Source organism: Anarhichas minor, unplaced genomic scaffold (genome assembly GCF_050575085.1).
Source record: "Anarhichas minor isolate MPS153535 unplaced genomic scaffold, ASM5057508v1 ptg000017l, whole genome shotgun sequence".
NCBI lineage: Eukaryota > Metazoa > Chordata > Actinopteri > Perciformes > Anarhichadidae > Anarhichas > Anarhichas minor.
This window is the reverse complement of record NW_027466463.1, coordinates 8540609-8554166: the sequence shown is the minus strand read 5'-3', so window position 1 is coordinate 8554166 and position 13558 is coordinate 8540609. Positions and strand designations below refer to the sequence as shown.

Here is a 13558-nt window from a genome sequence, read left to right as displayed (position 1 = left end):
GGTACTTGTTTGAGTGGCCAGCATGGGGGCTCACACGTGACCTTTTAGCATTTACACTAAATTTCTGTTTCCTACTTTATGCAACAGGCCTTAAAATTTGACCCGCCAGAGGATTTGTTACACAGAACCATCTTAGAAGCCGTCTTTGTAAACTGTTTTTGAAAAGGGGCAGGCACTTTAAAAAAAACACCTGGCAGGTGATTGGATGAACCATCTGTCAATCAAACTCTCGCTGAAGCCAGTCGGAGAGAAGAGCAAAAACATACTTTTTCCATCAAAAAAAAGCTTTCAGTGCCGTTCTTTGCGCTTCTTAAAATACTTTTCAGTTGTGATATAACTGATGCTATTGAGCTGCTACGCTAACCTCTCCAGCTGTCACTATTGCTGGCTGTTCAGCTGTCGTGTATGATATGCTGACGGCCGTGTTGCCACGCTCTAGAGGAGACGGAGAGTGCTGGGAACTGACGAAGGGTCACTGTTGCCGTGGGATCAGAACCTCACACTGGTTTTGCAAATGTAGGTGGTGTGAATGAGTAACTTTCCACCCTCCCTCCCCTCAGTAACCACTTCTTCTTGAGCAAGGCACTTGAACTCCTACTTGCTGCAGTGATGCTCCTAAATTACTGTTGTTGCACTGTGTTAATATGTGAAGCAGGGCGTTACAAGAGAGTACAGGAGATTATACTCATGTTACTCGTGTTCTTCACATGGTGTAGTAATTCAACAAGAAACCTGAGTATATCTGAGCTTCTGGCTGATACATTTGACCATTTGAAAGTTGACCGTTTCTTCTTCAACACCCGAGATATTTTGTAGAGATTGCGGGGTCCGTGTCTAGGTCGTGTTCCCGTTAATGAAAACTGATTTGAAAAAGCTTCGTCTTTGTCAAAGGATTTCAGTTCCACTTTGCACGTTAAGGTCATTTTCTGAAATTGTGCATTAAGAGCAGCATCTCGTAAGGAGCGTTGTTGAATCAATAGTTCATTAGAGAAATAGAGAAACGTGTCCAGTTACTGGTCCTGCTCTTTGGTGTGAGTCTCTGTTCTGTTGTCTTTGACTCTTATTGCTTCTTCAGTGTTTCAGCACAGCCAAATACACAAGACAGATGGTGTTTTAATGTTGTTTCTGTGAAAGTATAAAATAGTGATTGATTGGGCAGTCATGAAGGCCAGCTGTTCAGACATTCAATTACATTTCATTCTCGCTGCTGAAACAGAATAAAGTGTCAATTAGAGCTCCGTTATGAGAGGGATTAATTCTGTCAGTTCAGTCGTGGGGAAAACTCTACGGCTCGTTGCTGCCCGAGGTTTCTGTTTTTAAATGATGTCACATTTTCCATTGCAGCGAACAAGGTGACCAAAGGCCAATACGAGTCTGATTCATGGACAAACGTCTATCAGTCAACCTCTTATTTCATGAGCAAGCATTGTTGACTTTCAGCAGACGGTAGTTACAGGCTCAGCTGATCAGTTTGTCTGCAGTTCTGTTGTGACCTTAACCGTTGGTTGTGTCACAACTGGTATAAAGGTCTTCATCAAACGTCAGGAGTTGTGACATGAGCGATGCCACCCACCCTGTCATATGTGGCACGCGTACAGTTGACGCCCCACTGTAGCCACAATGTCCACACTCCATTGGCAGGCAATTTCACCAGCTGTTGACCAATCCGATGAATGCCATGTTGCATCACAGCAACTGCCATTGACCTCCCAATATCCTTCCCCAAATACAGTTGGCATCTTTGTTTTTGCCTGTTTGGATGCTCTTGCTGTACAAGTCTTACTCGTTAAAATCCTTTGAGTTTAGCTAGTTATGATATTAAATTGCAAACTAATTACAACTAAAAATGAACTAATAAATAACTAATAGGTGTCAATACGTGTTTCCACTCACACACACACACACCCCATAGACGCCCACGCTCCCACCTATAGACTACTAGGTACATTGCAGACAGTCATGGCTGAGTGCAGTGATGAATGTAGATTTTCTTTATGCGCAGCAGTCGATCCATCACTCCGCACTCTCCTACGTCTCCTTGCTCCTTTTTTAACAATCCACTCCAGACTATTAGTCATCAAGAATTCATGTCCCTCAAACTCGCAGCTCCTGTCCATCTCTCAGGCGCTTGACCTTTTTATAGAGTTTTAGAAGCCGTTCATCTACAAATCTCAAAATGCACCATGAAAGTCGGCATCATGACGCAGGTCTTTCGTGCTGATTTATGAAAAAGAATATATGCGCGAGTATTTGGCACACAAAAGGTTTTGCTAGCTTTAAGGTTATGTGTGTTGGAGGTTTGAGATTCACCCAAACATCAAAAAGTGCCTCTTTTCAATGTGACAACTTCTTTTCTCCGTTCAAACTAAAAGAAAGAATACATGGAACAACTGTATGGACTAAGGTCACCAACTGGGCCCCCCTAGAAGGCAGTATGGTTACATTTAGGCGTGTGAAATTGATTGCAGGTACAATGTTCTGTGATTGCTCAGGAGGCTTTTACTGCAGATAATTGTGCTTCAGTCCTGCACACACCGCCTGCTGCAGTGGCCCATCAGCCTACTGAGCTGTCATCAGAGTGTGTGGTTAGAATAGCCCTCCTGACCGTCGCGTCTTGCAGCCACTTCTGCTTTGAGTCTGTCTTCCTCTGTGGCTGTATCTGTTCTCACATTGTCACTTGCTAAAAGGAGCAACACGTCTATCATCAGAGTCCCTGTGAGCTGCATTCATCTCCCCTCCATCCCTCTCTCTCTCTCTCTCTCCATGCAGCACTGAAGAGCCCAGCAGCCTTTCACGAGCAGCGGAGGAGTCTGGAGCGAGCAAGGGTGAGCGTCTCAAGTACTGTGAGCTTTCTCAGGGGACTCGCTTTGTTGAAGCTTTGCGGGGCAAAACCTTCACGGTGTCTGTAAACGGCATGAATGGCAAATCAATATTGGTCATTGAATTCTACTGTCGTTATTGACACTTGAAAAACTTTAGGTACCATACAAAAAGTAGTACGGTAGCACTCTTTAGGTAAAGAGCGGCACAAACCAGCTGCTCAGCATTAATAGCATGTTTGTTTTTTTATAACCCAAGGTCAGATCTATCTCTATCTGCCGTCTGGAGATGCCATCATGCAAAGTTGACTTTTGTGGTTGCGTTTAGTTGTAGCATAGTTAGTATTCGCAACGAGAACCATCTTTGCTGACAAAAAGAAACGAAACTAAACTAAATGCAGAAACATCACAAACAAGAGTGATGTCACAGTATTGGCAGTGTAAGAGGAAATAATGTATCCGCATATCAGCAGCAGTTCATTGCAGTGTTCGTTAAGGTCTTGTGGCATTCCAGCTATGTGTCGCCTCTCTCCTGTCCTCCTCGTTCTTCTTCGTCTTCCACCGCTCTCTTCACTGTCTCTCCTCCTTTTGGTTGTGATCCTCTTACGTCTTACGTCTGCCACCCGCCCACAATGTGTTTTCCCCAGACCGAGGACTATCTGAAGAGAAAGATCCGGAGTCGTCCTGAGCGCTCTGAGCTGGTCAGGATGCACATTCTGGAGGGTGAGTTTTTATGTAGATCTTAGAAGAATTCTCTTAGTGAAGGTTTAAGTTGAGGGGGGGGGGGGGGACATGAAACTGTATGAAAAAGGAAGCATACGGTAAACAAAACGGAACCAATTCCATGCGATACGTTTCATTTATAGTTCCTATTATATTTTATTTTATACTTATTTTTTGTATGTTCTGAATTTCTAAAAACTGTAATTTCTTAGAATTTGACTTCCTGTCTTCATAGATCTGCTCAAAAATACATAAAGGAACAAAATGCCTGTATGCCTCTTGTGTTTACATAGCATGTACCTGGTAGCATCTTGCCGATGAAAATGAATCACTCTATGAATAAATTTGCACGCATATTGTTCTGCTGTGTCCTGCACAGAGACGTCGGCAGAGCCGTCCCTGCAGGCCAAGCAGCTGCAGCTGAAGCGAGCGCGGCTGGCCGACGACCTCAACGACAAGCTCTCCCACAGACCGGGCCCCATCGAACTGGTTCACAAGAACATCCTGTCTGTCGACTGCCCGAACTCACCGCTGGGTAACTACACGCACACACGTCTCCAAAAAATGCACCCATTTAATTCAAGTCATTCATTCAGTCACTCATCGCTTCATTAACACACAATACAGTCCCACAGATAAACACTAAGGAGCCATCAATAACCATACAGACAGTATAAACACATTCAAGCATAATACAATGCATCCACATTACTGAAACATACAGTCCACCTGCTACAGATCTGAGTCTGAACAATCAATACCGACATGTTCGCCTCTATTGTTGAGTTGCTGTTTTACCGCTGACTTTGTGTGCACTTGCACCACCTCTAAAATCTAAATTACGTTGCCTCTGAACACACCTTCAGCTGTGTAATTACAACATCCAGGTATCTACACACACTTATATATGTAATGCAGTGTTTTAAGGGTGATGTACAAACACACACACACACTTCTTTGTAATTACAGGTGGCATCATCCCACTGGATGGATTCAAACTAAACCACACAACCTTTGACTAACAACTCTGTTACAGAAATGACACAATAACTGTGTTTGGACATAGTCCTGTTTTGAAACGTGCGATATCGAGTGTTGTATAACTTCTCTAAAATGAGTCATCGCTGCTTAGCAATCTGATGAACAGCGATGACTGTGTTTGACTGTGAACACATTGTGAGGGAGCCAGGAATTGAATAGGTTTTGCCCTCTGGACACCGTTCATACACCGTTTTCACTAATTTACTGGCCACAGAAATGTATAATAAACCACCGTGAGCTCCCATGATTACCTTGTTTCACTGACTCTGAAAATATTTTGCTCTCCGTCATAGATTCTCAGAAGGGAGAGAGCTCGTCTCTAGACGACGACAGCAGCGATGCTCTGTCACCAGACCAGCTGACCAATCACGACTCTCCCCTGAGTGCCGTCCCTCAGCTGTCCCCTTCTGACGTGCTCACCCAGAACGGGGACATGTCCCCCACACAGGTACCATTGCGGGATGTCATTTCAATCAAATCAAGAGAATCAAAAGCTGATCGCTCAAACTTGAAGTAATTCAAACAAAGAGAATTTCAGTTTGATGAACTTGCCATCGTCGGTCATCAAACAAAGCGGGTTATGATAAACTCGATCGCTATATTAACCAGAGTAATATCTCCTCAGTTCATCACACAGTGCCCTCCACCTCCTCCTCCACCACCTCCTCCCCAGGTGAATGGGTCCGACTTCTCCCAATTCCCAAGAGTGAAAAATGGAACGATGGTGATCCTAGCAAGCTCCCGCTCCTCTACTGGACATGTCAAGGTGCGGGTAATGCAGGTTATTCCTGTTTCAAGTTCAACATCCTGCCAATGTGATGACTTGTGAATAACTCTGGCCTTAATCTCTATTTGTGGAGCAGCTATAACTGGCTAACTCTCCCCGATCTCTTCATTTTCTTTACTTCCTCCTCCCCCGACCCCGTTTCTCACGCTTTTGTGTCAGCAGTCTCAGACTAAGACGAGTTCAGACCGTCCCTCACAGAGACCTAAGAAACCAAAGGACAGCAAACCCAAGGTCAGCAAGCTCTTTGTTTCGTTTTCATGTGAACTGATGCAGGAGTTACGGCTTGATCGAGTACAAAAGATTGTGCTTGTCAGATTTAACCACGGTGTTTATCACTCATCTAGTCCATCAATGGGCTCTCCCTGTGGCTTTGTTCTCTCAGAGGAGAGATCCAGGGCTTCTCTCTCGGCTCAACGTTTTGACATTTAACAATCATAAGAGGAGAAATCCATCGTAGTAGAGCATCCTGCTATACCCTCAATACACCAGAATGCAGACTTTGTGTTTTTTTCTGATCTGGAAATAATTGCTCTTTGACGGTAGTTATGTTTGTAACTGTTGATCGTTCCGCCTACATGCACTGAATGCACACGTTTTATTCAGAGATTTCAAGATGTTCTTTTGAATGTCAGCAGTCAGTGAATGATTTAGACCGAGACGAAGCAGGACGAGTGTCACACACTGATGATATCTAATAGTTTAAGTATTAAGTAAAAGTTTTAAAGAGTTGAGTTGCCTCTGAACCCTTTCGTCTCCTCGGTGTAGGTGAAGAAGCTGAAGTACCACCAGTACATCCCTCCAGACCAGAAGGCAGATAAAGAGCGTCCGCCCCACATGGACTCATCCTATGCGAAGCTCCTCCACCAGCAACAGCTTTTCCTGCAGCTGCAGATCCTCAACCAGCAACAGCAGCACTATAACTACCACACCATCCTGCCCGCCCCTCCCAAGTGAGTGGCAAGCATGACGGTGCGGCGTGGAAGTGAGGATGACTGACTGACTCATTCAAAGAGTCATCTAGTTTGCCACTCTCCTTTTTTATTTCTCAAATTAAAGCAGTAAACCTGGTAGTTCACTTTACAGCACAGCTGGCAGGCAGGTTTCATTATTACTGTCTGCTGCTGGTGTCTGTTCCTTCCACGTTAGTGGTGTCTGTTCGACACGATAGAACCTGGAACTTAAACTCTAAAGTTCTGTATGTCATTTAAAAAAATGATCAATCAATATATTTCCTATTTTCCACCATTGCACTTTGGCCTCAGTCACAACGTTCCCTGCTTTGTTCAAGAAGAACAAGCGAAATTCATACTTTACCGTTTTCTGCCTCCTCTCAGGCCACCAACCGAGCAGCATCCTACAACCAACTCTGGCCCTTCTCCCTCCCGAAGTGTTCCCACCACGACCACCCCCAACCCCTCCAATCAAAGCGGGACTGCCCGTCAGAGCCAAACTGCATTGGGAGGAGCCAGACCGAGCACTCTGCCCGCCAACCTGGATGAGTTCAAAGTAAGTTAAACACACAGCTTTACCCAGCCAGAAATGATGCTCCACTGGTCTCTTACGTGTGAGTTATTCTGTTCTCTTTCCCTCTGAGTCAAAGCCTACTAAGTGAGGTACTGGTCTGCTTTCTCATCCTCCAGGTCGCCGAGTTAAAGCAGGAACTGAAATTGCGTGGTTTGACCGTCTCGGGCACTAAGAACGATCTTATCGAGAGGCTCCGCAACTACCAGGAGCAAAATGGTGGCACCACAGCGGTGTCCAAAAATGGTAAACCGCAGGGCGCCATCTCAGCTGCTGGCCCCATCACATCCTCTCCGACCACAACTACCACCCCTGACCACCAATTGGGAGAGGGTGGGTTTAAGTTAGATTTGTCATCATTGCCTCAGGTGATTCCGGGGCGGGTCATGCGATTCGGCAGCACCAGCTCCAGCCCTCCGATGTCACCTACTCCCTCCGAGAGGTCATTGGCCGGGATGAGTCCAGATGAGACGAGCTGTAATGGAGACATGTTTGGAGAGATGGTGAGACCTAGATGTAAAACAAGTAGCCTGTTTATTGGTTGACATATTTGCCAGTTTTCTTTTTGTTAAGAAAACTGGCAAATATTTGAACGTCTTCCTTGAAACGTTTCCCTGACATTCTCTTCTTGGTTCGTCGTCCTTCAGGTGAGCTCTCCCCTGACCCAGCTCACCCTGCAACATTCTCCTCAGCACCCGTCAAACATCTCTCCGCTCTCCAGGGTGAAAGAGGAGATGCAGAGCTCATGCAGCCTCTCCAGGCCTTCACCCGCCTCATGTCAGCCTTTAGAGCCCCTGTCTGGAGTAGCCATGGACACGTCCTGTTTGGACAAGGACCAGATGCTCCATGAGAAGGACAAACGGATCGAGGAGTTGACCAGGATGCTGAGGCAGAAGCAGAGGCTGGTGGAGACCCTCAGGTGCCAGCTGGAGCAGGGCAAGGTGACGGCCGGAATAGTGTTGAAGAGGGAAGAAAGTGAGAAGAGCAGGACTTCAGAGGTTAAACCTCAAACTTTGATAAAAGCCTCCGCCATTCAGCCCCCCACTCTCCCCAACGGCATCGTGGTGAAGGTGAAGAAGGAGGTGGAGCCTGAGGAGGGAATGGAGGGAGTAACGGAGGCGCTCCAGGCAAAGAAAGCAGCGCAGCCGATGCAGTGCTCCCAGGAGACTCTACTCAGGCTGCAGCAGATTCATCGGCTGCAGATCCAACAAGCCGAGCATCAGAAACAGACGCTGCAGCTCAAACAGCAGCAGAGCCAGGAGCAACTGCAGAAAGTGGCAGACGCTATGTCGAACCCTCAGAAACTACAGCAGCAGAAGAAAGAAGCCCAAATCCTGCTCCATCAGCAGCAGCAGCTGCAGCAACTTATCATACAGCAAACCCAACAGAAACAGCTCCAGGCACAGCAGAAGTTAGCACAGCAGAAGTTAGCACAGCAGAAACTCAGCCAACAGAGGCTGGCGCAGCAGAACCAGCTCAAAGAGACTCAAGGGCCAGTTCAACAAAGCCATCAGAAGAACCAGGTTCAGCTGAAGCAAGTTCAGGTGCAGATCCAGAGGCCTGCAGTGAGCCAAACCCAGCAGAGGAAGCAGCTGAGGGCTCAGCAGCGGCAGCAGGAGAGACAACAAACGGCAGCTGTCACCAGCCAACAGGTAATGTCCAAGCAGCTCTCTATAACGAAAACATCATCAACCCTTTGAGGTGGTAGCTAATATGTGGACGTTTTCATTTATGTGAATATAAGTTTTAAATAGAAAAAAATCCCAGGTGTGAACACGCTGTTTGGATTCCATTTCCAGGTGACCCCAGTCTTCATCAACCAGCAGAACGGCACTCAGATCCAAACTCAGGCTCTTTCGTTAGACCTCCTCAAGGCAAATGGCACACCGACACTGGTCACCGACAGCAACGGCAACCACTACCTGATCGCTCTCACCAGTCACACCACAGACGGACAGAACGGAGTGTCCTCATTGGCCAAAGCCAACGGGCGCATCACACTGCAGGTACGGTGAATCGGCTATTCGTTGGCGGACTGCACAGGGTTAATGATGTGTGACGTAATATTTATCTCCGACTTTCACTTCTCGTCTTCTTTTAGAGGTTGCAGTCAACTCCAAGTAAACTCCCCAGCGCCGACAGCCAATCAAAGGAGCCACCAGAGGCCGAGCCAATCAAAAAGGTACAATATAGACTCATTATTAATCATTATTTATCTCATTTATATTTATTCGTATAGAGAAAACACATTTATGTTTTACATTTTTTTGATTCTTCCCTCGCTTTTACTTGATTTTTGAATGCCTCCTCTGTAAAGTGCTTTATACTTAGTATACACAGATATATGTACACATATAATATACATTGATGAATCAATTCAAAGTTTGAGAACGGGGTATTACAAACGCCATTCATAACTGAGGAAATTGTCTAAAAAATGTACGCAGCTGTTATTGTTATCCCCAGCTTCTTTGTCATACTGTAGTGAAGCACGACTGTCTGCATCTGCCAAGCAGTAACGTCTTCCTGCCACAAGGTGGCACCACTAACACAGTTTAAAATCATCACAATCAAATGTGAACCAGCAGTCTGTTACTCAAACGACACTAGCCAATCACAGCTTAGTATTCAACATATTGGTTTCTGCTGTTGTGCGTACTAAATACGTCTGCGTCCCTCTCTCCACTCAGGGACAGAAGGCCGGGCTGCACCTGGACACCGATGGCGTACCTCAACCCAGCCTGGCGGTCACTGCTCCGCCCAGTCTGCAGCCGTTCTTTGAAGACATGTCAGACAGTGAAAGCCAAAGCAGCCTAATCTCATCACTTAAGGTAACACAACCCACTCTTTCGCTCCCGTAGTTCCAGTCGTCACGTCCTCTCTTCTGATCGGGCGCGTTGGGAGCTTCATTAACCTTTTCTCCTTGTTTCTTGCTTTTATCTTTTCATCACTTCATCCTTGCAGAGAGAGGAGGTGTGTCCGCCTTATGACCGGCACACACTGTTCACCCCTCCCTCTCCCAAACCCAACACCTCCCTTCCTACTCAACGCTCCAAAGTATGTCTTCCAGCACGTCTTTCTTTCCATCTGTCTTTTAGTGCTTTTCTGTCTCCGTCTGTCCCTCCATTTCCTGTCTCTCGGCTTCTCACACTGAGCTGTGTGCTCGTGTTACTGAACTCAAGGCAGTTGGGATGTTTTTGGGCTGAGTGTTGGGAGTGGTGGGATTCACTGTGTGATTGTGCTCGACTGAATAGGTTTTCCATTCGTGTCTGACTTAAAGGAAAGTCCTCTAACGTTTAGGGTTCTACAGGAATGGATTTGGAAGCATTATGGGAAACGCGTCTATGTATTCTGAGAGTGGTTGTAAACTTGCATTCAGATGCGGGACATCAGCAGGTAGGAAAGGTGACTGGTGGTCAGTCAAGTGTTTCAAGTAATGAGAAAGTGAGAATCAAACCACAACACATTGTGTTCCGGTCTGTCGAGACTTCATAAAGCATGTCTCTTTGCTGTAGATTCTGTTTTAGTTTCATTTGCAGCTATATATCAACATAAAACCACACAACAGAAGTGAAACAGATGTTATTTTTAACCTTTTAGATCAGTGGTTCCCAAACGGGTTCTGCCAGATTGAATACAACGTCTTTCACTGCATATTAACTTTAGTACATTTTATCACATTAAAAAAGGTGACATTTACATACATTTTTATATGTATATTTCTTTAGCCAACAAATGTATTTAATATTGTTAGCAGAGCAGCAGCTCTAGCCCTACAGCCACACTACTACTTTTCCATTTAAAACACATGTTTTGCTACTTTTCCGCTGAGCGTCCACACTGATCCGGAGGTTTAGAGCACCGAAAACGGAGCAGTTTTCCGGAAGAAAACAAACAGCCAGGTCTACCAGTGATTCGTTTCAACATGGATAACCTTGTTGTCTCTGCTAGCAGCTGTTATGCAGTTAAATTTAGCATTTACTAATGCTACTACTGCCCACATGCGGAGGAAGCAGCTGTTATTGGAGCGATTAGCGAGAGGCGTGTCCAGCGGCGTTATCAGCCCTACGGAGCAGACGTCTAAAGTCACGGTTAGCGGCTTTCAGGACGATGGACACGATGCTTATTTTGTTTCGCACAACTATTGTTAAGTCCACACAGAAACTGTAAACGAACAAAAGTATAAATGCTCTCTAGTACAACAGGGACTTCAGCTACTAAACGAAACCGAGAGGAGACGTGTGTTTGACGAAGAAAACAATATGAACAGAAAACTAACCAAGTGTGTGTTTTAGTGCATGTTTGTCTGTTGTGGAGAAGCCAGTGGTGCTGTGTTTACATGTGTGATTGGCGGCTGACTGAAAAAAGAATCGTCTCTGTTAGCAGGAGAACGGCGTCAACAGTCAGCAAATGGACGACCTGTTTGACATCCTGCTCAAGAGTGGAGGTAATAAACTCTGTTACCAACATTAATGAGAGAAATGCAACAAGTCTGTTTCCTCTTTTACTAAAGACATGTTTTCTTCTTCAGAAATCCCCGGCTTTAAGGCCAACCCGGACCCTTCCCTCGCAGCACTCCACTCTGACCCACCCTCCCCATCCTCTCCCCCATCTCCCCTCCACCTCTCCCCTCCCACCCCTACAGACCCTCTCATCTCCCCTCAGCCTTCTGTGGGAGAGCCCTGCACGGGCAGCGGACGCCTGGAGGACTTCCTGGAGAGCACCACGGGCGCCGACCTGACGCTGATCGACGACCTTCACAGCCAAATGCTGAGCACGCCCAGCATCCTGGACCACCCTTCCACCCCCATGGACACGTCCGACCTCGGCTTCTCCCCCCACTCCACGGGGCTGGATTTTGGCGACCCCACCCTGGACAGCATGGACTGGCTGGATATTTCCATGGTGGGGAGTGCCGGCGGTGGGAGTGGGGGCAGCGGAGGGGGAGGAGGAGGGGGAGCTGGCGACGGAGACGGGGGAACGAGCCTGGCCCCGCTGGTGCCGCACACTCCGCCGAGCGTCTTCTCGGCCGATTTTCTAGACAGCACGGACCTGCAGCTGCACTGGGAGTCGTGTCTGTAGCCCCGCACTGCCCTGGACACGCACCCGCTCACACTGTGCACAGGCGGCGTCTTTATTTCACGCACATGTAGAAATATTTTCTATGCTGTCTCTACCACTGCGGGAGGGGGGGTCACTGGCACATGCAAACACACACTTTTACACAGTTTGCCCTGTCTTACACTGGCTGTTACCTTATGCAGGATGAGGCGAAATACGAGAGAAACATAGAAGTTAAATTCAGAGGAAGGACTTGAACTTGGTAGAACTGAAGTGGACTTTTTGAAATGTAATTCTATGGGGATCCATACAGCAGACTGTTCACATCCAAGCTGATAAAATCCCATTTCCTGTGTCTCGACCTGCATTGTTACCAGATTAAAGAGAGGTCTCTGTAATGCAACATTTCAACCCTTGGAAACGGTTTGACAGAGTAGCGCTGAGGAGGGGCCGACGTTTACCCGGGCTCCTCCACATAGCAGAGTGTGTCAGTGCCTCCTAAACTTTGCACTTATGCTGAATCTGATTGGTTTAAAGGGGGGGTGTCAACAGGTCAACAGCCGAGTCATAATGCTTTCTGAGTGAAAGCCACCATGTGTTAATCAGCTAAAGTGTGACCGACTCACCTCACTCAACCTGAAACCCATCCTCACTTCTCAAAAATCACAACCGTCATGTATAGTTGTCAGTTGCTTTTGAAATGAACCATATCAGTGGCAACAGTTTGAATTGAAGCCTCATAGGAGGTTGCGTATTATTGGTAACATTATGGTAGACCACTATGTATTGCTGTATATGGGGTGTATATTATCGATCGTCCATATGACTATTTTTCTTTGCTGGTTGCTTTAAGAGTGGAGCTAGCCAGCTGGGGAACATAGGGTGAGGCAGGGCTTCCAAAACACTTGGACCTCGTCATTTTTTCTAAAGAAAAAAAAGTTTAAAAAAAATAAATATATTATAAAATCACAATGGATGTGTCTGTTTTTCTTTTACGTTTTCACAGCAGATGAACACATAGAAAACAAAGTGTCCCATATGAGTAAAAAGCCAGTTAGTTCACAAAGAACTACATCTGAGCTTTATTCATTACTTCCTTGTATCTTTAGTGACCTGCTGACTTTATGGTCCAGTAATCCTTGTGACCACAAGAGAGAGCCGTTGTAAAGAATCCTGCTGTATTGAACCAACATTTACAAGCCATCTGGATGCCAGCATGGTGGATGCTTGTTTTTTTAATTATGCTCATAAAAAATGCAAATAAACAGATGGGCAGATAATTGACAGTTGACATAAGTTAATTTACCCTTTTTGTGCATTATGTTTTCAGGTTGTCAGTACGATACTAGTACTATACTATGACTTTTTTTTTTTTTTTTTTTTTAAGTCATAGTATAGTTCGTGGGGAAAAAAGTAAAAAAAAAGTCAAAGTATAGTCGATCTAAAAAGTCATATTAGAGCATGTAGAAAAAAAATATCATAGTACGTCGAAAAAAAGTCAGAGTATCGTATGTAGAATCAGGTCATAGTACAGTGTGTCGTAAGAGTCATAAAAAAGTCAACCAGTATTTTGGTGGGAATCCTATATATAGTGACATGTAAATGA

At 45.8% G+C, this 13558-nt stretch overlaps 1 protein-coding gene across 12 annotated transcripts in view; it reads left to right on the top strand.

The window, feature by feature from the left end:
- The window catches only part of mrtfab (myocardin related transcription factor Ab), a 36191-nt gene extending 23267 nt beyond the window's left edge, over positions 1-12924 (top strand). For 6 of the 12 annotated variants that reach the window (XM_076093263.1, XM_076093265.1, XM_076093264.1 and 3 more), the window contains 16 exons: positions 2770-2825; positions 3467-3542; positions 3910-4077; positions 4877-5031; positions 5209-5349; positions 5530-5601; positions 6136-6320; positions 6705-6876; positions 7011-7394; positions 7539-8543; positions 8691-8897; positions 8993-9073; positions 9582-9722; positions 9856-9948; positions 11275-11338; positions 11423-12924. In XM_076093263.1, the coding sequence (XP_075949378.1) occupies positions 2770-2825; positions 3467-3542; positions 3910-4077; positions 4877-5031; positions 5209-5349; positions 5530-5601; positions 6136-6320; positions 6705-6876; positions 7011-7394; positions 7539-8543; positions 8691-8897; positions 8993-9073; positions 9582-9722; positions 9856-9948; positions 11275-11338; positions 11423-11973 (3551 nt within the window). In that variant the 3' untranslated portion in view covers positions 11974-12924. The remainder of the gene's footprint in view (positions 1-2769; positions 2826-3466; positions 3543-3909; positions 4078-4876; positions 5032-5208; positions 5350-5529; positions 5602-6135; positions 6321-6704; positions 6877-7010; positions 7395-7538; positions 8544-8690; positions 8898-8992; positions 9074-9581; positions 9723-9855; positions 9949-11274; positions 11339-11422) is intronic. The other 6 variants (XM_076093267.1, XM_076093266.1, XM_076093261.1 and 3 more) reach the window with 4 other exon arrangements.
- The last annotated feature ends 634 nt before the right edge of the window (positions 12925-13558 follow it).